This window comes from Alexandromys fortis, unplaced genomic scaffold, assembly GCF_014885135.2.
Source record: "Alexandromys fortis isolate MF-2015 unplaced genomic scaffold, M_Fortis_MF-2015_v1.1 scaffold_9, whole genome shotgun sequence".
NCBI lineage: Eukaryota > Metazoa > Chordata > Mammalia > Rodentia > Cricetidae > Alexandromys > Alexandromys fortis.
This window is the reverse complement of record NW_026067892.1, coordinates 4,224,502-4,248,385: the sequence shown is the minus strand read 5'-3', so window position 1 is coordinate 4,248,385 and position 23,884 is coordinate 4,224,502. Positions and strand designations below refer to the sequence as shown.

Here is a 23,884-nt window from a genome sequence, read left to right as displayed (position 1 = left end):
GGTAATATTATATCCTCTGGGGCCTTTGAAGAGTTGAAGATAGATAGTTATAGTAGTTTGATAGTTATAACTATAGTTTCCCTTAGTTATGATAAAGGATAAATTCTATATAAAATTTTAGGCTCACAAAGATAGAATATTATTTGCCAAATGTAAATGGACTAAATATTGCAACTATAATTCTTACCTGATACCTGTTTTGTTATATGTAATTTTACTATGTTAAAGTTAAAAACCTTCCTTCTTATTTAGACAGAAAGGGGGAGATGGTATGGGCTGTCCTTCTGTATATGTGTTGCTTTTATTGGTTGATGAATAAAGCCGTTTCAGCCAGTGGCTTAGCAGAGCAAAGCTAGGAAGAAAATATGAACAGAGATATATATAGAGAGTAGGCAGAGGCAAAGAGACACCATGTTGTTGCTGAAGGAAAAAATGCCCTCTGGAACCTTACCTTACTGGTAGGTCACAACCTCGTGGTGAAACACAGATTAATAGAAATGGGTTAATTCAAGATATAAGAACTAGCTAGAAATATGCTTGAGCCATTGACCAAACAGTGTTGTAATTAATATAGTTTCTGTGTGATTATTGAAAGAGCAGTCTCTGGTTACACAGTGGGCCTTAACCAAGGAGAAACAGTGAGTTAAAACTAGCTGACACATCCAAAGATGCTCAAAACCTCCATGACACTCCCTGCTGACACTGTTATCTAGGAGCAAAGGCCACAGAGGTTACTCTATCCTCAGTCATCTAATGGTTGCTTAGAGAGGGAGAGTCAGATTCGGTTCTGGGTTTTTTTGTTTTGTTTTATTTTTAAATGGTGTGCCTCCTGCTAGGCTGACCACACTTAAAAACAGGTCCAGATCTCAAGACTAGCTTGGTGACGGATGTGAGACTTGATGGGAAAAGGAGAAAAGAAACTAAAAACTTTCAAAGATGGATGGGAAGGGGGATGAGATTGTGGAAAGGGGAGGAGTTGAGGGCCGTGAATACATTCAAAATACATTGTATGAAATTCTCTAATCATTAACATTTTTGCATGTTGGAAGAACTGATTCTTTGTGTCCACACTTCTGCTATTTTTTGTCCTAGAGGCAGATCACACACACCCTTCACCCTGTGTGCACACAGGCATTTGTATGTAAAGCATGTGTGTAGGTCAGAGGTCAACCTTGGATGTCTTTTTCAAACACTTTAAAAATTATTTATGTGTGTCTAGGTGGGAGTGCCAGAGGAAGTCAAAGATCAAAGCTAGGTCAGAGCCATTGGATCTGGAGTTACAGGCAGCTGTGAATTGCTTGATGTGGGTACTGGGAAGCAAGCTCAGACCCTCTGTAGGAACACTCTTAATCACTGAGCCACTTCTGCAGCCCCAACCTGTAGTGATATTTCATTTGTATTTTAATAAATAAGGCTTGTCCAGAGAGTAAAACAGCCACACTGGCCAGCCTTACAGACCAGGCTGCAATAACATGCACCTTTAATCCCGGAGGCCATACTAGTTTGCCATAGAAACCGAGTGGTGCATGCCTTTAATCCCAGTGGAACTAGAGAGGATTATAAAACAGGAGGAGACAGCTCTCAGGCATATTCTCATTCTGAGATTCCTAGAGGCAGGATCACCATTTCAGACTGAAGTCGAGGTCAGTGGCTGGCTTTGCTTTTTGGACTGTCAGGTTGAACCCTAATTTCTCTCTCTGAGTTTTTATTAATCATGCTTCACCAACCTTGGATGTCTTGACCTCAGAAACTGTCTGTCTTACTTTTTGAAACAGGGTCTCTCTCTGTCCTGGAACTCAATGATTTATGGTGGCTGGCTGGGTGGCAAGCTCCAGGGATTCTCCTGTGCCTGCCGCCCCAGGGCTGGGATCACAAGTGTGTGCCACCACCACACTTGGCTTTTACTGTAGATGCCGGAGACCAATCACGGGTCTTTGCCCTTGTATGAAGAACACTTCTGCTCGCTAAACCATCTCCCCATCCCACACTCGTTCTTCTGCCCTCACCTTTCTCATAGCTGCTCCCTGCTTGCAGGGCTGTTGTGCAGATAATGCACATGAGAGAGTTTGGGAGACTGCCCAATGTGACAGAAACCATCATGGTCACATCTACAGTGTCCTCGAGTCTCCATGGTCACACATTCAGAGCCTCTCTTTCCAGTTGTGCCTCTCAAAAGTCCTGGACTGCAGCCAAATTAGCTCTGTCATAGTGTATTTGTTTATTACATTTAAAAAACTTGTTCATTTATTTCTTGCAGTGCTGGGGATTGGACCTAGAAGCAAGCCCTCTTGCGCCGAGCTACATTGCCACCCCGTCGCTGTTTAAACATTGCTTCTTTTAACCCCTACCCCCACCCCAAGAGTGCTCTGGTCTCCTTTCTTTTGGTCAAGTCCCCACATCCAATACAGCTCAGCCTAAATTCTCCTTTCTACAAAGCTGTCCACCTGTCTTCCCAAAGACAAGTCAGGCTTCCCTCCCTTCTTCGTTACTATAGCCCCTCATCGCTGGATCAATGACCACTTCCTGGCTTGCATGCTGTCTTGTAGGCAGAGCTGATATTCTCTGTTCTGGTAAGTGTCTGAGATCTATCTGCTCCGTGACTTGGTCACCCCTGCATTTCTCCTACGGGTTGTCACAGAGTTCAGAGTGTGCAAAAGGCACACAACACCCTCGGGCTTGGTTACAGAGAATTGGAGTGGACCTCGAGAGGTGATCAATGTCTTTGGAGCCTGCAGGCAGAAGATGAGTGGCCAGGCTCCAGGGATCGGGTCCATAAACATCTTTTGACAGAATAGGCTAACTTCAAAGCCTAGCAATTTTAGATTATATTTGCATTGGAGGCTTTTAAAGTAGCAAAACTTTAGATTTATGTCTTTGTGAACAGATGTGGAAGGGAAAATCAATTCCTCGTAGGATTGGCTTATTTGTTTTTTATCTCAGTACTAAATATTATGCAGCAAGTGACAAATTAATACATAAATTGACCCGGAGACATCTACATACTGGATGGATGATCAGAATGGAGAGAATGGCTTCTGCAACTCGGATCCAGGCAGTATGGATGCTTGCATGTTACCTGCCAATCAGTGCTTCCAAAGAAGACTGGCGGAAGGACAGCTTGAATCACGTGCTAATGGAGAGGGGAATGCTCACAGGCTTCACGTGGGACACTGGCACTGAAGGTGTGGCCTCAAGCGTGACCCACGGAAGGTTTGGCAGCATCCTGTTTGTCCCCGGCTTGCGTCTCTCCCTTCTCCTCCATGATGAGTGGAGCAGAGAGGAGGATCACGGTGACAGACTGACGCTGAGACGGGAGGCCTGTGGGGCGCTGCTGGCAGGGCTCCAGGACTGAGAATTGTGAGCTAACAGACGCAAACAGGACGGTGATCTGTGGGCTCAGTCCTTACCTCCTATAGCTTCAAGGAAGAGCAGGGAGGTGGGCATAAGCAAGAGTCTGTGTCACAGAGAAAACGTACCTGCGTGGTTGTTCCTCGGTCAGCTGCTCCACTGCCAAGGATTCCCAGAACACAGCAGGGACCCAAGGAATGTGAGAGCCACCAGGGGATGTCACAGCTCCTGTCGGCAGTCAGGACCAGCTTTCGGTGAAAGCAGACGAGGCAGAAAGAGCAAGACAGTTCTCTAGAAAAAAAAAATTCCATAAATGTGGAAAAAAAAAAACAACCAAAAGTGACTGCTTTTCCCAGGAGAGGGGATTGAAGACGAAGCTTTGATAGAGTCTAGCTAAATGCCAAACAGCCAGCCCAACTCTGGAGAGAGAGAGAGAGGAGAGATAAGGGGAGGGGGTGGCAAGACTATCTTCTATTTTTCTGGCAACCTTTCTTTGGGTGTTATCATGACAGGACACGGATGTCCTTTAGGGCTCACAAAGGCAGAGGGACAATAGAGAATAGATGGTTTGCATAATCAGGAAGGCACGCATAGAAGCCAGAAACAACAGCTTAGTGTCCTTATCCCCCAGGCGCACAGTGAAATCCCTAGTCAAATTTCTGAGGAAGCTGGGGTTGCTTCCTGGTGACAGAATTACCTATGTATTGATCGTGGGGAATGGAGAGAAGAGCCTCCAACACGCTCATAAACACCATCTTGAAGAAGCCGTGAAGGTGTCAGGGACTTGGAGCCGCAAGCGTCAAGTGTCTGGACTGGGTCAATGAAGATTTCTGTCTGGAAACAGAGAGGAGGTGATTTAATTAGTCAGTCCCAACCTGAGTGGGGATGGCAGGTGGGAGCCGCCGGCACCACACTGGCGTGCAGCGTAGAGGCAGGTACGTGCGCCAAGGACACCTGTTCAATTAAAACTGCTTATAATGAAACACCTGTAACACTGTCACTCTCCCAAACCCGCACCCCATAATCCCCAGAGAGGTGACTTTATAAGCTTTGGGCGGGGTGTGGGGGGAACAGCAACACCTGTGAGCGCCTCAATCTCCAGCTCAGCCTGGGGCAAACACAAGGGGTTAAGGTGATCTTTGTACCACAGCTCCTATAAGGCATTCGCATTGATTCGGGATAGACAAAGATGATTTTCATGTCTTGGGCATCACCCCCAAAGTATTTATATTCATCTCAGAGGCTTGTATTTAAATCAAGACTTGAGTGTTCAAAGACTACGGTTCCTTTTTGCAGTCAATGCAATGCAATGCAGATGACTAACTTTTCCCCGTGTGCTCAAGGTACAAAAGGCGAAACTACAGCTCAATCCTTCAAAAATTCTCAGGGAATTTATAGCCCTGAAGGAAAAAAACCCCCAGCAATTAAAGAACGGAGGCTTTCGTATTTTAGTTGTTTTTTCTGTTGATGGGGCATCTTTTCAAAGCCTGTCCACTCAGTGCTCAGATGGGGTCCTCCCTCAGGAAGGGACATCTCTTCAGCCGGGTGCTCACAGCTTACAGGGTCCGTGCAGTGTCGGTGCCTCTCAAGTTGTTTTTAGTAAGTTGTTCAGGTGTCTGAGGGAGGTAAAGGGGAGAACTGGTGCAAAACAGCCTCGTGATCAGATTTAAAATCAAAGCAGGTGGGGAGAGACGAGGAGAGAGAGAGAGACAGACACACACACAGAGATAGAGAGACACAGAGACAGAGAGAGACACGGAGATGAGACAGAGAGACACACAGAGAGACAGAGAGACACAGAGATGAGAGAGAGACAGACACACACAGAGATAGAGAGACATACAGAGACAGAGAGACACAGAGACAGAGAGAGACACACAGAGAGATAGACACACACAGAGACAGAGAGACACAGAGACAGAGAGAGACACAGAGATGAGAGAGAGACACACACACAGAGAGACAGAGAGGAGAGAAAGGAGAGAGAGGAGAGAGAGGAAAGAGGAGAGAGACAGACAGATACACACAGAGAGACAGAGAGACATGGACATGGAGAGACTCAGAGAGACAGAGAGACAGAGAGGATAGCCACCCTGACCTGGCTAATACTACTTAGGTCCCAAACTGCCTTCTTGACTACAGGGCTTATTGCTTCCTCTGCCTACTCCCTGTCACAATGTGGGACAACCTGAAAGGCCATCTTTTGCCCGACTGCCCAACTTGGTCCCTGTCTGTCTCCTCCAATCATACCACAGGAGCTGTGACCCAAAGCTTTTTCTAGGAACCCTCCCAGCCCTGAATCCCCGAATCACCCGGCTGGGTTCTAGAGAACCTGAACTAAGATGGGCTTTCGGGGGGAAAGGGTTTTGGAGTGTTTAATGGCCTGAACCTTTTGCTCAAATCTAGAAACGCCATTCATGTTCATTAGTGGCTCAGTAGTCCTGGATAGCTCCCGAGGACACAAGGTCACTCAGTATTTGTGCCGGTCCTGTGTATCACCATATGTGTTGACAGTGCCTGGTGTCACTGGGTGGCATCTTTTCAATTGCTCTATCTTTCAAGTCTTTCTGATTAGGCGCTAATTATTAAAGTTTTTTTTTTAATTTACAAAAAGTAAATTTACAAAAACTTTGGAGATTTTATTAGCTACCTAGGTTCATGTCATGAAGTCACGTTAACTCTGAGTTGCTTTTGGCTTTTTAAAACTGAAAGTGAACCGGAGAGTTGGCCCAAGGGTTAAGAGCACTGGCTGCTCTTGCAGAGGACCCAGAGTTGATTCTCAGCACACATGGTAGATCACAGTCCACTCTAACTGCAGCTCCTGGGGTCCAAGCCCTCTTCTGGCCTCCTTGGGCACTGCATACAGGTGGCACACAGACATGTATGCAGGCAAGACATCATATAAATAAAAAAATAGGAAAAAGTGGAAAGATCTGCACAGTTCCTATTTTTTTCATTTAACAATTTTTCTTTTATGCCTTCACCCTTATCTTTTGCTGAATTATCTTTTTTTCTCAATGAATATATATGTATTTGGTATGCATATGTGTGTATGTGTCTGTCTTTATGTGAGCATGTTTGCATCTGTGAGGACAGGCTCATGGGTGCCAGACCACAAATACAGAGGTCAGAGAACAAACTCAGGTACTGATCCTCACACTCTACTTTGAGACAGCAGATCTTGAGGGATCTGATCGTCTCTGTCTCTCCTCCTACCTCACAGGTGCTGGGATTACAAGTATTCACCACAGTGCCTTACTTTCTTTATACATGGCGCCGGGTATCCAAATGTAGATCCTCCGGCTTATGAGGCAAGTGCTTTAAGGACTGAGCCATTTCCCCAGCCCTCTCCTTCCCAATTTTTAAGAACAAAAGAAAGAAACATTCAGCTAGACTCTCCAGTCTATAAACAGCTGTATCTTCAAGGCTTATATGGAGGGAGGGAAAGGAGGGAGGGAGGGAGGGAGAGAGATGCGTGTGGTGTGCAAGCTGCATTTATGTGTTGTGGAGTGGTTGCACTGAGGGGTGTGTATGTGGGCCACGTTTGTGCGTGTGCTTGTGCGTGGTACTTTGAACTCTACCACTGAGGTATACCTCCAGTCCTCTTCAGACTCTTTCTCTTGATCCTTCTCAGTTTCTGAGATTCTAAACTCTCCCTCTTCATCTCTAAGAAGACTCTCTTCTTTTTCATTTGCCCTCTCTATGGTTCTAGTTTAGAACAATGGCCTCCTCGCCAACTCCCCACCCCCAACCCATCAGCAACCCAGCATGATCAACAGCACCCCACTGCCCTCTGTGGTTCTAGCCCCTCAGACCTGTTCCTCACAGATGGTCCAGCCCCTCCTTCCTCGCCATTGCCTGTAACCAAGGAGCTAATCCACAGAGCTGCTGTTCGCTGGTTCTTCCGTTCTGCGGATACTGGGATGGTTAATAGGTTGGACTTTGCAGAACCTTGCTGTTGAGTGGGGAGCCGCTCCAGGGATAGGTTGGACCGCAAAGCTGAACTTTTGGCTAGCTCCTGAGGCCTTTGGTATTTGAGTGTAGTCCTAGTGATGGAAGCTTCTTGAAGGTTATCTGGCCTCTGTCTCTGGATATTTCATCTCTCTCTTCCCTTCCCTCCGGCTGTATGATCCACAGGCTCTTGTGTTTAGACACTGGGTCCTCAGCTGGTACTGCTGCTTTGGAGGCTGGGGATCCTTCAGGACATGGTGCCTCACTGGAGGAAGTGAGTAACTGGAGGTGGTCCTTGTGGTCTATAGCCTGGCCCTGCTTCCTGTCTGGTCTCTGCTTCCTTATCTACCCATATGTGAACCAGCGGTTTCATATTCCAGTCAGCAGCCACTCCTACCACCATGATGAACGATACCCACCCACAACTGTGAGCTAAAACAAACCATTTCCCCATAAGAACTTCTTGTCAGGCATTCGGTCACAACGATGAGACAATGTATCTCCCTCACGCTGGGCCCTTCCTTAGAAGCTATCCATCTGTAGCCTTGATGGTATCCATGAAAAGTTCAGGACCAAGCCCCACTGTTACCTTGTTTCTGCCTCCATCCCTCGGCCTTAGCTATCTTCAACCACATCTATGACTTTCAGCCACGGCCCTGAGTCACACTGCGTCCCCTGCTGAATTGAGGTCCCTATTCATCTCTGACAGCAGCGCGTGGCTTATCCACACATTACCACCCGCTAGACGGATCTCTCTTTGAGGCTCTATCTCTGGGTGCTTTTCTTTGCCCTTATTTTTATGTAAAGTCCAAAGTAAAATAACATTTTCAATCAAAGAAGATATAAATCTCATGGCTCATTTTGCTGAGACCAAAATGCGAAACCGTGGACTGAGTCCAAGGAGGGAAAACAAAAAAAAAAAAAAAGCCACTGCCTCTGCCCCAGCTTCTGCTGGCTTCCCCATCCCGTCCTCTCTCCGCCGCTCTTTTATGCTCACCAGGTCTCCCTCACTCAAGTGTGGCAAATTAGGTAATTAGTGACAGAGCAACAATTCTGCTGAGAAAATGGTTATGTGTTTATGGAAGTTCAATGGTGCAAAATGTCTAAGGAAAGCCATTTGCTAAGCTCGAGAAAGACGGGGGACTGGGTCCCGAGCCAGCTCTCAGCAGAACCCAGGCAGTGCAGTGCCAGCCGTCAACAAAACCATTTGGAGGCACTGTCCAGGGGCCAGGTGCCCATTTTGGCTGGACCTCGGAGCCCATCTCTCTTTCTCCTCACTGTTGACTCAGAGCGAAATAATAGCCGCAGCTGAGTTCCAAGGAAATGGTCCTCATGTGCCGTTAGCCAGGCTTCCCGGTGACCTTTGCTAAAGTTACAGCCTTCACATCTTCCCCGTTTTCTCCAAGCCATTCAAGTCATTAGACGACTTCGGGCCGAATTATTATTCTCTAAGCGTCCTCTTGGATGGCCGGGGTTTAGATTATGCCTTCTCCTTCAATTATTTGATCACCCGACGTGAGTGTTGTTTCAGAACCTGTTGACCGGCTTGCTCTAGTGAGATGGTATTGTTTTCCTGGGCCTGCCCAGACTGTCAGGCAGGTGCTTCCAAATTCCAGTTCCATTTCAGGAGGATACTTCACCCAGGGATGCCCTCTTTGGTTAGTGTGTGTTCTAGTCATGGGAAGTGCAGAAACACTTAGACCAGGCGTTTGGCTCCTGTTCTAGTTAGCATTAACAATCGATTTGACACAACACAGAGTCACCTGAAATAATTTTTTAAAAAGTCATTGAATAAACTGTCTTTATTGGGGGTCTGCAGACATTTCCATGAGGTCCGTCTAAATGAAGGCAGGTGGGCCCAGCCCACGGCAGTGCCATTCGTAGACAGGTGGTCCTGAGCTGTATGAGAAAACTGGCTAAGCAAGCATGAGCCTTCGAAGAAGCCAAAGAGTGAGCTAGCAAGCAAGGGTCTTGGGCGGGTTGCACTTCAAGCTCCTGCCACGGCCTCCTCAGTGATGGACTGTGAGCTGGAGGTATAATCCAAGTGAAAGCTTCCTACCCCAGCGTTGCTTTTGCTCAGGGTGGTTGTATCACACAGGAAGGAAACTAGGAGAGGTGCATAGTTATTCTTCCAGTTCTATGACTGTGACATTGACGAGGCCCCAGGGACATACCAGAGGTCAGCACTACACCCTTCTTCCAGGAGCTACACCCGGCCGGGGGTACAGCAGAGTTTCCTCCAAGGTCATCCCTGTCTACTTTCCCCAGGGTATCACTGGGCCATCTCACTTGGCTTGCCGTGACCGCCTCCGTCCAGGATGACGAGATGGCAGAAGCATGGGGCAATCTGGAACGATTCCCCTTCCAGAACAGAGAGAATGAAGTTAGCGCAAGGAGCTGGGGGCAGGCAAGAAGATTCCAGATGAGAAGACAGCAGAGAGACGCTTCTTCACTATCCTGGAGCTACATGAGCGTCTCGGTCGAGGACCCCATCTGTTTTGTTAAATTGACAATTTCCTTCAGCAGGAAATCAAGGCTCATACCGAGTCTCAGACTAACTACTGAGTAAGAAATAGCTTCACTTTCTAAAGACTCTGCTTTTTAAGATGTTCAGCATGTAACCTAATTTCGTTTGATGGAGTTTGTTTTGCTTTCTCCATTTGCTACCTAGACATGTGTTTCATTATTTTCCACAGAATTGGGCTTGGGAGGGAGAGCCAGGGAGCCAGAGTTCCCTGAGCCTCAAAAGTACTTCCCAAAGAAGAAGAAATAATATTAAATAAAATTAAAATAAATTACAAGATCAACTGTCCCAATGAGTTTTCTGACATCCTCCAATAGCAGAGCACACACATGCACACACATACACATGCATGCACACACATACACACACTTAAAAGGGTAATATTTGACCAAACCTAGACAGGGAAGATTACTTATTAGGAGGAATTTTCTTTTTAAATTTTATTTATTTGATATTTTGGTATATTTATTTGTATATTTTGATTACATTTACTTGTGAGTGTGCACACGCATGTGTGCACGAGCATGCATGCCCGAGAGCATGTGCATGCCTCAGAGTGCATATGTGTAGCTCAGAGTACAACTCGTGGGAGTCGGTCTTTTCCTTCCTTTGTGTCCAACTTATGTAGTTAAGCTTGGTGACAGTGCCTTTCCCCACTGAGCCATCTTACCAGCCCAGGAGTGTTTTTCATTGGAGGAAAAAGTTCTTTCTGCTGGGGTCCTGTTAGGATGGATCCTATCAACACCCCGTTTTCGACTTTTCAAGTGCGAGCCTTCTAAAAAGTATTCTAACGTGAAGACAGGAGTTTATCTTTCAAAAGTAATTATAGCATAATGTGAGTTCTTAGAATCAGAAGCGTGACTTCGGAACGGTTCTTGGAATAGTGATACGAGGGGAACAAACTGGCGCACACCGGGAGAGGTGTCAACTGTTTAATTGAAGGAGAGTAATGCAGGGCCTACCAGGAAGGAAAGACACACTGTCTGAGTCTCTCAACGGCTGGGCTTCTATGTGGCCTCTTCTGCTGCCCACGGCAGGAAGAAATGAACTTACTTGATGTCACACAGGAGGGCCACCCCCCTCAGGATCCAGTGATCCGGGGACAGCACTGTGCGCAGGTACACCACGGTGATGAAGGTGAGATCGGTGCGCCGGGGTTTCTTGTAGATCGGACACACGTACAGTTTCGGGTCCTTAGGGGCCGTGGAGTTAATGGCAAAGATGTGCAGGACAGGAATTTGCATGAAGAGAACCTTTGGGGTGGATTCTGTGAGCTTCCCGTTCCTCCTGTCCCAGGATGCTCCATCCATATACAGCCCATAAATATACACACCTTCCTGAAAGAGCAAGGGGCAGAGAAGGGGACGTGCTGAAAGGTGGACGTCCATAATGTAATCAGGGCTGGCAGTTCAGTAAGAAAGCACACGCTGGTCTTAAAACACTAACAGACAAGAAAACACCCCTGGGGAAATAGCATTATTGAAACTAGGTCACGCTTTCTCCTGGGGCACACAGTGAGTCTAGTTGCGTGGTGGAAATGCCCTGTTATGAGCTTTTGGAATGCGGGGTGGCCAACCCAGGTAACAAGAGGGCCAAATCGCCTCTGCAGGTAGCTCAAGTCCAGTTTGAGTTGGTGCAAGCTGGGAACATATACTGTGACTTAGAACTGTTGCCAATGGGACTTACGGCTGAAGCGACGGAGCCAACCCTGGACTGTACCCCATCTCCTCCGCAAGATAAAACGAGTTGATAATGCCCCAGAGGCTTAGAGCAGTACAGCAAAGTGGACATGAGATTGGATGGGGAGCTGGCGGCCCCAGAGTAGAACCAGCTCTCCTCCCCACATACTTGCCTACAAATGGACTTGCTTTCCTGGGCCTCACTTTTAAATCAGGGAAGCCAAGACCCCTGAGCACAGGTGACAGTTTGTAATTTGATAATGGAAGTGCGTGGGGATGGGATAGGAGCAGTGACTTTGGATTGAAGGTCATGTAGGCTTTTGCCACCAGAGCAGACTGCAGAGGGGACGGTCTTGAAGGGATCCCCGAAGGGCTGGGGCAGCATATGGGAATGGGGAGGAGGCCGACGCAACTCCACTAAGACAGGCAGGATGGGCAGAGAAGATACTTTACTTCTAGGGCAAGGGTTCAAAGGTACTAAAATGGCTTATCACTTGACCACGGAAGACGAATCTGCAGAGCTGAAGTGTCTGAACTCTATCTTGCGGGCACGGGGGAGCCACAGAACATGTATTCATTAAAACAAGAAAGGGCCGGAGAGAATCATGCAAGCTCATAAAGTATATTTATGTAGAGGATGGTGACCGTTTTTCTATTTCTAATGAAGATGGGGCCTGGGGAAGTTAATGTAGATCACGGTAAAGGACGGAGAGATTAGCGGCAAAGGGTTCCTGGGGCTCTCTCATTGGACTAATTGCATGAGGACCATATATTTTGAACCGCAAACTGAAGCACATAGCTTGACAGTGAGACCCTGGGCAGAGCCAGAGAATGAGGAGACAGGAGTTCCCATCATTAACTTCGTGGTTGGCAATTAATTACACGAACAAGATGACCACTAGGAACTACCCTACAGCCAACTGTGTCCTTGCCTATGGCCCTTGCAATTTAGGGACCCTAAGAGTTGCAGTGAGAAGATGTGACAGGTAGAATGTGTCACCCCAAATTTATGTCAACCCAGTACCTCAGACATATTGTTTGGTTTTGATATAAAGCATTCAGATATGAACACAGTGGGTCTAGGAAGGTCCTAGATCCAATATGGCAGGCGGGCACATATGTGAGTGTGTGTGTGTGTGTGTGTGTGTGTGTGTGTGTGTGTGTAGGTGTAGGTTACACAGAGAGGCACCTAGAGAATCAGGCTTTTGACAGTGGTGGTAGACACTGGAATGAGACAGCTGAAAGAACAGCCAGTCTGCCAAGGACTTCCAGTAGGCATCAGCCGCCAGGAGAGAGTCATGAAGTAAGACTGTCTCTCACGGCTTCCTTCCGGAAGAAACCGACCAATCACCGATTTAGTTTGTTTTGTTTTGAGACAGGGTCTCATGCAGCCCAGGCTGGCCTTAAACTCCTGATCCTCCTGCTTCTGTCCCCTGAGTGTGGGGATTATAGGTGGATGTCATAACATCCAGCTTATGTGCTGCTGGGAATCCAGCCAGGGCTCCGAGCTTGCTAAGCCAGCACTTTCCCAACCGAGCTACAGTGGGGTTTGGACTTCCTAACTCCTTAACTGTGAGGGGAAGACATTCTAATATTTGAGTAAGCCAGTCTGCGGTATTTAAAATAACAAATACGGATTGGGGTACCAGGAAGCTAGGCGGTACCTCAAACACTTGCACACAGGGAGGTGACACGGGGGTGGGGCAATGGTAGGCAGAAGATGCTAGAACTTCGGAGTATATCATAGAGAGGCCCTAAATTACCTCACAGAGCAGCTGATAGAAATAGACAGGGCAGGGATATGGAGGGATGAAAACTTGGGGAGGCATAAAGAACCTTCCAAAGACTGGAAGGAAGTTCTCCCGCTACAAAGAGGCAGGGAATTTGGCCCAGAGCTAGGAAACCCATCTGTTCTAGTCCCCTTGGTATTGAGAGAATCAGAGGAAAAGAGGGACTAAGATTTATTGTGTTGTGTCAGATGATCTGCCACCAGGCTTACATGATGGCATTCACAGCCTCGTGACTTCCTGCAGAAAGGTTGAACCGGCAAAGAGCAAAATCATTAAAGAATTGGCCCAGCATGTGTGTCAAAGCAGAGGCGCAGAGGGCCGACTCTCTCCACAGCAGGGCAAGTGCTCTGCACCCAGAGTCCCCAAGCACGCCGAGGGAAAAGACGGGATAGGAACTGAGCTCCCAAAGTTAGTCCAGCGGACTTCCATGGCCCTTGGCTGCTACAGGGTACCCTGTGAGCCCAGCACAGGAGCGGAAGACACGTGGAACTCTGTCTAAGCAAACACGTACATAACTTGCATTTATAAAGAAAGGTCACCCCGGGGGAGTTGCTGGGCTCACTAGCCCTTGTCATAAACCTCCCACTCAGCAGACGGGGGGAGGCACTGGCCTTGAGGTTGGCTGGTTACAACAGAGAAAAACCTCCATGGAAAGCAGGCGGGCTTCACTGGAGAAGCCAAGGTCAGTTTTCAATGTGCTGTTTGTTTTTGTGGTCCTGAGGCCTGAACTCAGGGCCTTGCGCACTGGGCAGTTGTTTGACCGTCTGCTGCACTGCATCCCCAGCCCACAGCAGCCATTTCGCCCTCAGCTTGAATCTCTACCCTGAGCTCCCCACAGCACCTACCACAGGGGGTGAGGTGATCTCCTCTTTGGTCTGCCGCAGGACTTCGTTGTGGATGGTCACAGTGTCCAGTGCCCAGCCTTTGTGAGCTCGGGTCACTTCTTGCCTCATTGCTGTGAGGAAGCCTTGAGAAAGCCAGACACAGAGAGAAGACTCTTGGTGAAGCTCACTTCAGAAACAAAGAGGAAGCGACACGGAGGGTGGCTTGATAGTCTCTAAACTGCCCGTCCATCCTGGGAGGAGCGGAGAGCAGGACCACAGAGCCAGGGACATTTCTCCTAGGGGGTTGTTTCCAGGGAGACAGTGAAGAGAGAGGGACGCTGGTTTGGACGCCTTCTAGAATTGCAAGTCTTAAAAGGGTTCCAACCCAGTCCCAGCTCATGGTCTCTACTGGAAAACACAATATTCAATGTGTGACCGGAATGGTAAAGTATTCTGAGAAACAGCCTTCCAATTAAACCCGAATCAAACCATTATGAAGCTTCTATTTGCCATAATGGGACAATTTCATTTAGTCTAAGGAAATAAGACATAAACACCATAATAGGAACCTGACTTTCAATTTGATCAAACAGAGCAATCACACCGGAAAGGGAAAGCTACATCTTTTAATGTGCATAATACAGTTATTTTAAGATAATGCGTGGCTCCGTATCTTGTGGCCTTTCTCTAAACTTAGTATTCTGAAATCATGCCAATCAATTCAATAAGAGAAGTCTTTTTCTGGAGAGTGGCATTTGATGTTAGCAAAAAAAAAAAAAAAAAAAAAAAATAGATCCCAAATTTTAAAGCTGGCCAGAAAACCAGCTGCCTGTGATATACCGCTCACATCTAGGTTCTCGTGCAAACGGTAGACAAACCGTAAGGCTGTTAAAATATGGAACATATACACCCCCAGTGCTCTTTTTTTTTTGGATTTTTTGAGACAGGGTTTCTCCGTAGCTTTTTTTGGTTCCTATCCTGGAACTAGCTCTTGTAGACCAGGCTGGCCTCGAACTCACAGAGATCCGCCTGCCTCTGACTCCCGAGTGCTGGGATTAAAGGCGTGCGCCACCACCGCCCGGCCCCAGTGCTCTTTTTAAAATTGCTTATTTTTTGGTAATCTTATGCATGGATGCATCGTGTTTAGGCCATTTCCATCCCCGTCTCCCATCCCTGGCACTCTTGAGTGGTCCCTGAGAACCACAGAGGGGAAGTTGCAAGGGGTTAAGCTGGGAATGGAAGGAAAGACCGGCACCCAGTCCGGCTGTGCTGAGGGATTGCAGTTCATGGAGAGGAAACCATTCTTTCATTTGTCAGCCCTAAGAGCAGCCACAGTGTACCAGGCACAGTTCAAGGTGACTCAAAGTGGAAGAGACCGCCCATGGGCCTGCATTCAAGTCTAAGGTAGCCTGTCTCTAGAGCAGTGAATCCCAACCTTCCTAATGCTGCAACCCTTTCAGACAGTTCCTCATGCTGTGGTGACCACGACCATAAAATTATTTTCATTGCTACTTCATAACTGTAGCAAACTACAGCTATGCGAATATCTGTTTTTGATGGTCTTAGATGACCCCTGTGAAAGTGCCCTTTGACCCAAAGGGGTCGCAACCTATGGGTTGAGAACCACTGTGTTAGAGGGAGGCAGAACATTAGCGTGACACAGGCCATGGCGTGGGAAACGTCGAGGGAGTCCTGGCTGCAAAGCCGAAGTTCACTGCAACTCCCCTCCCAGTATTTGTTTTTGCTGTTTTTAATTATGGGTACGCGCATCGTGGGGGTGGGGTGGGGAGGTAAGGCAAGAGATGCCAGATTACACTGGAGCAGGACTACAGACAGGTGCAAGCCGCCCAGCATGGGTGCTGGAAACCAAACACACTCTCAAGGCTGAGCCGTCATTTCTCCAGCCCTTGGCCACAAGCCTGTGAAGATGCGTGAGAACCTGCAAGACAGGACAAGACCAGCTCGAGCAGCCGCACTTGTGAAGACTCGGAGGAGGAGGAATCTCCAGGCTACGGAGGGGTCGACAGTTCCAGATAAAGACAGTACAAACAAAGCTAGCAGCACAGTTTCTCAGGTCGAAGTTCCTACTGCTTCTTCTAAAATGCATTTTATTATATTTATTTATGTTCATGTGTGCATGTGTTTGTGCATACACGTGCCCTGGCATCCGTATGGAAGTCAGAGAGCAAGTCGCAGGAAGCAGTTCTCTCTTTCCACCATGTAGGGCCCAGAAGCTAATGCAGGTTGTCAAGCTTGGTGCCAAAAGACTTTACCCACGAGCCATTTCACGGGCCGCCCAGTGCATCTTGGGAGGTGGCCAATGGCTTGTCTGCCTTTGCATCTATCTAAGAAAGCTCATTCAAAGCACTATTAGGACAGGATCTGGGGCACTAAGGGAACCTTCTGTGTATTTCTGAGAGTCAAGCCCCTCCATCAACCAGAGCAGAAAGGACTGACCTTACAGAATGAGGTTAGTCATCAGAAAATACAAGGGAACTTCACTGGCAGCAGCGGCTGACTGCTTCCTGGAGTCCCAGAAGATGGATCACCAAGCCATCACATTCACTTTCGTGGTTTGTTTTCTGAGATTTATTTATTTTTATTTTGTGTGTATGGGTTTTTGCGTCTATACCTAAGTCTGTGCATGCAGTGCCCATGGAAGCCAGAAGAGGACATCAAATCCCTTAAAACTAGTGTTGTAGATAGTGGTGAGCTTCCATGTGGGTGCTGGGAATCGAACCCAAGCCCTCTGGAAGTGCAGTCAGTGAGCCGTCCACCTCCCCAGCTCCTCACTTTCATTGTGAACTCTGGGGAAATCCCACACATCAGGAACACATTCCATGTGTTTGTCCGTCAGTGGTATGTAACTCCAGTCACCTTCTGTCAATCACCCTCCTACCGAGTCCACTAAAATGTCATTTTTGGATTGATTTATTTGTATGAGTGTTTTGCCTACATGTACCTATGTGTACCATTTGTATGCCCTGGGACCCATAGAGGCCACCAGACTACTGCATCAGGTTCCCTGGAACTGTAGTTACAGATGGTTGTGAGCCACCATCTACTTGGTGAGGACTGAACTCAAGTCCTCTGCAAGAGCAGTCAGTGCTTTTAACTGCTGAGCCATCTCTCCCGCCGAAAATGTCATTTTCATAATTCAACACACAGTGTTCACCCATGTGTCTATAAGACACTGCATATCCAACTCGAGTGTCTAGAGGTAAACTGACCTTAGCTTATGATATTTTAAATTTCACCCCTGATATTATGAAGCTGCAAGGTCATAATGTCCAAGTCACTAATCCTAGTCTTAACCTTTCTCTGCACCAGTGGAGTAATTGATATTTTTTTCTATAACATCTTAAGTCACGACTAAACTGTAAATTGACCTCATCCCATATGGCTCTCAGGACCATGCCTGGGTGTCTAAGAGAAGGGAAGCTGGTTTCTTTCTTTCTTTCTTTCTTTTTTTTTTATTCTTTAATATCTTTTCTCTGCTTCTGAGATCTTAGTCATTATCAGAGAGTTCTGCAGAACCCGAGTGCAGTTAAGGAGACTCTATTTCCTGTCTGCTCCTACTGGGGAGCATGCATTACATTGTCCAGACTCCAACAGTAAGCATCCTGGTGCTTTAGAGGCATTCTTGGCACGCCAGCAGGTGGGATCCAGTATGCTCGTCAGTCCAGAAACCAAGAAAGGTAGTGGTGAGCAAACGCATTTGGAACCTATCTCAAGGGCAGGGAATGGTTTTTGAGCTGTTCCCACTCAGAGAACACGGAAGAGTAAGGAAACATGCATGTCCAAACCTATCTATGCTGCATCTAGCCACCCCTTTTATCTGAGATGGAGTCTCGTTATCTAGCTACCTTTAGATAGCATCTGTAGCCAAGAGTGACCTTCCTTGAGCTCCTCACCCTTTGCCTCCTCCTCAAAAACCACTCCTTTTCTGTAGCATTGGGAATCCAACCCAGGACGCTGTGTGTGTCAAGCAAGTGCTCCAGCCTCTGAGCTACAGGCCCAGCCGCTCGTCCAGGCTTCATCGTTCCCCACTGACTTCCTACGAAGGACACGATCTTGTCACATTCAAACGTATTGAACCTTCTGAAACATTAATTGTTGGGTTTTAAGAAACGAATGTCTGTCTCTCTTGGAGACTGATGCCAAAGCTAATGAAACTACAATCTTCTCCTTCTGCGGCTTGCCAAAGTTTTTAAAGGACAATTGGTAGAGTTTTTCTTCACAAAAGCTTGGAAATCAGACACTTTTTGTTTTGGCATGAGTTTAGTTATAATCACCCGGAAAGTGACTCAAATGTTCCCATTTTTCAAAGAAGAAACGAAAAGTCAGTCGAAGTGAGACCTCGACAGCAATAACCACCTATTCTTCATGAGATTTAACCGCCCACACGAAAAAAGCGGGTGACTTTGACTAAACACTGGCGTTCCATGTGGTCTAGAGGAGGCGCTGAAACAAATCTCCCCTTCGAGTTCATAAAGCATAATGAACTCTTATAACACTCGTCAAGTTCATTATTTAAAAAAAAAAACTCAGTATTAATGTAGGATCACACTGTGGAAAGGCAGGCCTGAAGCAGTACTTTTTTATGTGTTAATTCCCGTAGTGGGAGTCAGTTAATACCCAAGTGGGTAGATTTCTGCCACCTGACTTGTGCTCTCCGCTGGCTCAAAGAGAGCCACGGAGTGTTTGGTGGTCTTCCCTACAAGCTCTCAGAAAAGATGGAAGAAACAGCCCATCAGGAAAGCCATGCCCCTCGGCTTTACTAAGAGTTGGCTGGTATTCTGTAATGATGGTGGCAGGTGGGCGTGTGTGACCACATGTCCACGTGCCTGGAGGCCAGAGTTCAACATCAGCTCTCTCTTCCTCAATTGATCTCCACCTCATTTGCTTGTTTTTTTTTTTTTTTTGTTTTTTTTGTTTTTGAGGCAGGGTCTCTCACTGAACACAGAACTGACCAATTCAGAATAGCTGGTCAGTGAGTGCAGGGGCTACAGATGGTTGCACCATTCCTGGCTTTTCTATAGGTGCTGGCATCCAAGTTCAGTCCTCTGCCCCACTAAACCGTCTCTCCAGGCTCCCAGGCAGCACTTTTTTCTTCAGTAAATGAACCGGTCCTTCTGTAATGGGCTTGGTTTGCACAGTTATTTCCTGTCTAAACAGCTGCCACACCTCCCAGCAGCATCTTCAGAGATCAAGAGAAATGAAGTCCCTGCCAAGAGTTTATGACAGGCAGTTTTTCCCCCAAATGAGAGGCAAATGCGGTTCATTGGTAAGTTAAATAAAAGGACAGAAATCATTAGGCAGCCATGAGGTTGGTCAGCCAAGCTGAATGAACACACACTGGGCATCTTTCGGAAGTGCTGGCTGAACGCTGTAGGGCAGGTGTTGGTAATGGCAGAGAATGCAAAACGCCAGGGCAGCTTGGTCCAGAGTAGTGACGCCAGAATTGCTGGAGGAGGCATCCATAGAGCTACAGTAGAGTTGCTTTTCACACAAGTGTGTGTGTTCGTGTGTGTGTGTGTGCGTGCACACATGTGTGCACACGTGTGTGTAAGTGCATATATGGAACCTAGGTATTGAAGTCATGTGTCTTTCTCAATCACCCTCTCACCTTATTTTTCAAGACAGGGTTCCCTGAACCTGGAGCTCACCAGTTTGGTTAGACTTCTGGACATCGAGTTTCAGGGTCCCATCCTCTCTGCTACCCCAGTGCCAGGATTACAGGTGCATGCAACCACACCCAGTTTTCTGCATGGGTCCTGAGGATCTGAACTCAGGGCCTCCTATTTGCTTGACAATCTCTTTACTGACCGGCCTGTCTCCCCAGCCCTTTCTCTCAAATTTTACTGGTCCCAGGAATCATCAGGGGAAGGGGACTCCAGTTAACACCTAGGTTCTGATCTAGCAGGTGGGTCAAGAGAGGGACCCAGGGTTCTGTGTCTCAGGAATGCAGCTGCTGTGGGAGGCCCACAATCAGTTATCAGAGGTCTAAGGCCAAGGTTCTTGTCACGTTAGAATGACTTAGGGAGCCCTTAAGAAAACTGATCATAGAGGCTCTCCACTCTAGAGTCTAGCGGTCTTAACCTTTGAGATTGAGACACGATTGGTTTTGGGCCCCAGCCATTAGTATGTATTGAAAATGTCCCTGGTGATTCTGCCGTGGAAGGCAGACCTGAGAACAGCTACTCTGTCAAACGCTCTCGCCAGACAGGCCACTTACCAGTCAGTGACCCTCATTTGTTTTAAGGACCGGATTGGCAAAGGGGAAGGGCAACGCTTCTGAGTACAAGCAAAATCTCTGGAAGGCTGTCAGTGGACGAGCTGGCTCTGTGCGGTTCCTTTAGAGAGCACAGGTACTCTGTGTCACTCCTCTCCGTGACAGGCTCTATCAGAACCCACGGACACAGCAAGGCTGGGACCCTCCACCCCAAATGGCTGTGTTGGGAAGTTTAACTGCTGACAAGCCGGCGTTCTCCTTGAGTGACTGTGGTTTTCCCCTTGACCCCTCCAGTCTCACTTCTTCTCTCCCTCCACACCTTCCCATTATGCCCTCTGGCATGGTTCCATTTCTGCACAAAGTAGTCTCTCCCCCTTTATATGCTTTGACTGGAATCAACCCTGGACACATAAGCACTTCCCATCATTCCTCCACCCATCCTGAGAGCCTCTGCTGCCCTGACAACCACGGGCTCTGGCGATCAGCCCTTCCTCCCTTCATCATGTCTACCACCTGTTCCCAATCATCTCAGTACCCCACATACATCTGCTTCGTGTCTGTGTGTGTGTGTGTGTGCGCACGCATGCCTCTGTGTGTGTGTGTGTGTGTGTGTTAATGCAAATGCCAGAAGCCAATGTCATTTCTCTCTACCTTACGTCTTGAGACAGGATCTCTCCCTTGAGCCAGGAATACACTGATTTAGCTGGACTAGCTGGCCAGCAAGTTCCATGAATCTTCCTTGTCTCTGCATCCCGAGTGATGGGATTACAGGTCTGCGACAAGGTACCCAGCTTTCTTTGTGGGTGCCGGGCATCTGAACTCGGGTCCTCATGCTTGCATCTCGGGCACTTTACCGAGTGACCTCCTCAGCCCCTCTGTGCTCCTCTCCAGTGCCTTCCAGCAGACTGGTCCCTCTGCTCTTGACCTCATCATTTCTCTATTTTATTTTGCAGGTGCGCAGGGCAGGGGGGGGTATAACTTGTGTGAAGGTCCGAGGACACGGCATAAAAACCAGTTCTCTCCTTCCATCGCGAAGGTCTCAGGGAACAAACTCAGGTCAGCAGGTGTGGTGTGCCAAGTGCCTTCTTGGTGCCACTGAGCCATCTTGCTTGCCCAAACCACAACATTTGTAACGAATCAACTCCACCTCCTTTCTTCTCTGCTTTATTAGATCCTTCTTTTTCACTGCGTGCCAGACAGAGCCCCAAACACAGATAAACTCACACAAGAAGCCTCTTCTTGCAGCAGCACCCACTGCTGGAGGATACCAGCAATGCCACACAGCCGCTGTGTGGAACCGGAACTGCAGTGGGTTCCAAAGCCCCCTGATGTCCTTTCCTGTCCCCACCAGCCCTCTTCCCCCAGCTTCTGTCGCTTCCCTGAAATTCTTGCCCCCCATGTTTTCTTTAATCTTGTCTCTGCCCTTAAGTGAGAACAGACAACTCGCTTTGCCTCTTAGCAGCAACCTGCATTGCTACCCACTGTGAGCATCTGTCTCCGCTGTTTCTACTACTGTGATGAAACACCGTGACCAAAAAATAACTTGGGGAAGGAAAGGGTTTATGTGGCTTACACTTCCATATTGCTGCTCATCATCAAAGGAAGTCAGGCCAGGAACTCAATCAGAGCAGGAACCTGGGGGCAGGAGCTGATGCAGAGGCCATGGAGGGGCACTGCTTACTATCTTGCTCCTCATGCCTTGCTCAGCCTTTCTTATAGAACCCGGGGCCACCAGCCAAGGGATGGCGCCACCGACCATGGGCTAGGCCCTCCTCCACCAGGCCTGGTCTTACGGAGGCATTTTCTCAGTTGAGGCTCCCTCCTCTCAGATAACTCTGGCTTGTGTCAAGCCGACACACGGCCATCCAGCACAGCATCTATGGCCAGTCCTTCCCTTCCCTGCTGCTCTTGTTACAATGGGAGAGGTGGTCCAGGCGCCACTCACTCCTCCACAGTCTCTCCACTGACACATCCGCCCCTCCTGTCTTTCCTAACCCCTGTCTGGTGTCCTTCGACTCCCCACCCCAGCACCCTTTCCTCCTTTCCTCCACCAGCATTTGAATGGGTTTCTCTTGTCATTAAAAGAGAAAGAAAAGCCTTTCTTCTTACACATATCCTCTGAAGTATCTCTTCTTCAAAGTCTTCTGCCTGCCCACCACATCAATATAAATTCTCTCCTCTCCTCCCTCTCTCCCTCCCCCCTCCCTCCCTTCCTCCCTCCCCCCTCCACTTCCTCAATTCCCTCACTCATCTTAGAATCTGACCCCTCAACCTCTCAAGCTCCCACCTGCACCCCCGGGACTTCTATTTCAACTGTGATCTGGCTGAGAAATCCATCCAGCCATTTGGGGGCCCATCAGACGTGACCTCTGGCACTCTCTGTTCTTATTGATGAGAACCCCTTTTCTCTCTTGTTTGGGGCCCATGTGTTCCTGCTCCCCCCTTCTCAAGCTATTTGGTGGAGGGTCCAAGTTTGTGTGTTCTGGGGGATGATGCAGACGGAGACAGCAGAATCCTCATGAGGGTGGCTTAGGGGAAAGAGGTCACTGGAGAACAGAACTTCCAACACTGGCGTAGGCACTGAGTCACTGACAGGGAGAGATGAACAGCCACGCCTGTGAGCGGAGGAGACCGAGCCCCAAGGCAGAGTCACAGAGAGGGCTGAGGGGCAGGAAGAGAACCAAGGAAGTGCATGGATGGAACCCAAGGTCTAAAAGAGGTTCCAGGAATCGGAGAGATGGTTCAGCCGTTAACAGCACTTACTACTCTTCCAGAGGACCGGAGTTCGGTTCCCAGAACCTACAGTGGGTGGCTCATAACAATCTGTAACTCCACTGTGAGGAGGGGTATCAGATGCCCCCTTCTTGGCTGTGTGGACATCAACATACATGTGGCACACACACGAGAGACAGACAGACAGACAGACAGACAGACAGACAGAGAATCCAGACTTGACACCCTAGCTACAGTCAATAGAATGAAGTTAGCAGAAATGCCATTAGGTGGAGACGGCCTTTGAGAGTGGTTTTAGTGGTTCCTGATAGCTGGCCAAATTACAAGGGACCAGACAGTTGGTAGCCATGTGCAAGACTAGAATGCTAGGAGTCGTGGCTGTGACTATGACCAAGGCCAGCGACTAAAGGCTCCTCTTGTTCAAAGGCAGGCAGAGCCACCTGTCACCCACGCAGAGGCTTTCAGAGTGCAGTGGGTCCCTCTGCAGTTCTGAGGTTTGGGCACAGGGGCATGAGGAGCCAGACGAACTGACACGAGACGAGAAGTTTTCCCTGGTTCCTTTCCAATCCTGAACGTCTATTAACCCTTGGCCTGCTTTCCACCTTGACAAACAGCAGCCCATGGAGCTGGTCTCAAAGGAAGCATTCGGAATTGCATTGCTCTGCAAAACATGTGCACAGGCGCGCGCACGTCCCCCATCCCCACCCCCACCCCCACACAGTGAGAGAGAGAGAAAGAGGGAGAGAGAGACAGAGACAGAGAAAGAGAGAGCTAAGATAACAGGACAAAAATGATCCATT

General features: G+C 48.1%; 1 protein-coding gene across 1 annotated transcript in view; it reads right to left on the bottom strand.

Annotated features, from left to right (window-relative positions):
• Positions 1–10,872: 10,872 nt before the first annotated feature.
• Positions 10,873–23,884, bottom strand: part of Dnah8 (dynein axonemal heavy chain 8) — a 242,096-nt gene continuing 229,084 nt past the window's right edge. The window contains 2 exon segments of the mRNA XM_050139863.1: positions 10,873–11,160; positions 14,138–14,259. Coding sequence (XP_049995820.1) covers positions 10,873–11,160; positions 14,138–14,259 — 410 coding nt within the window.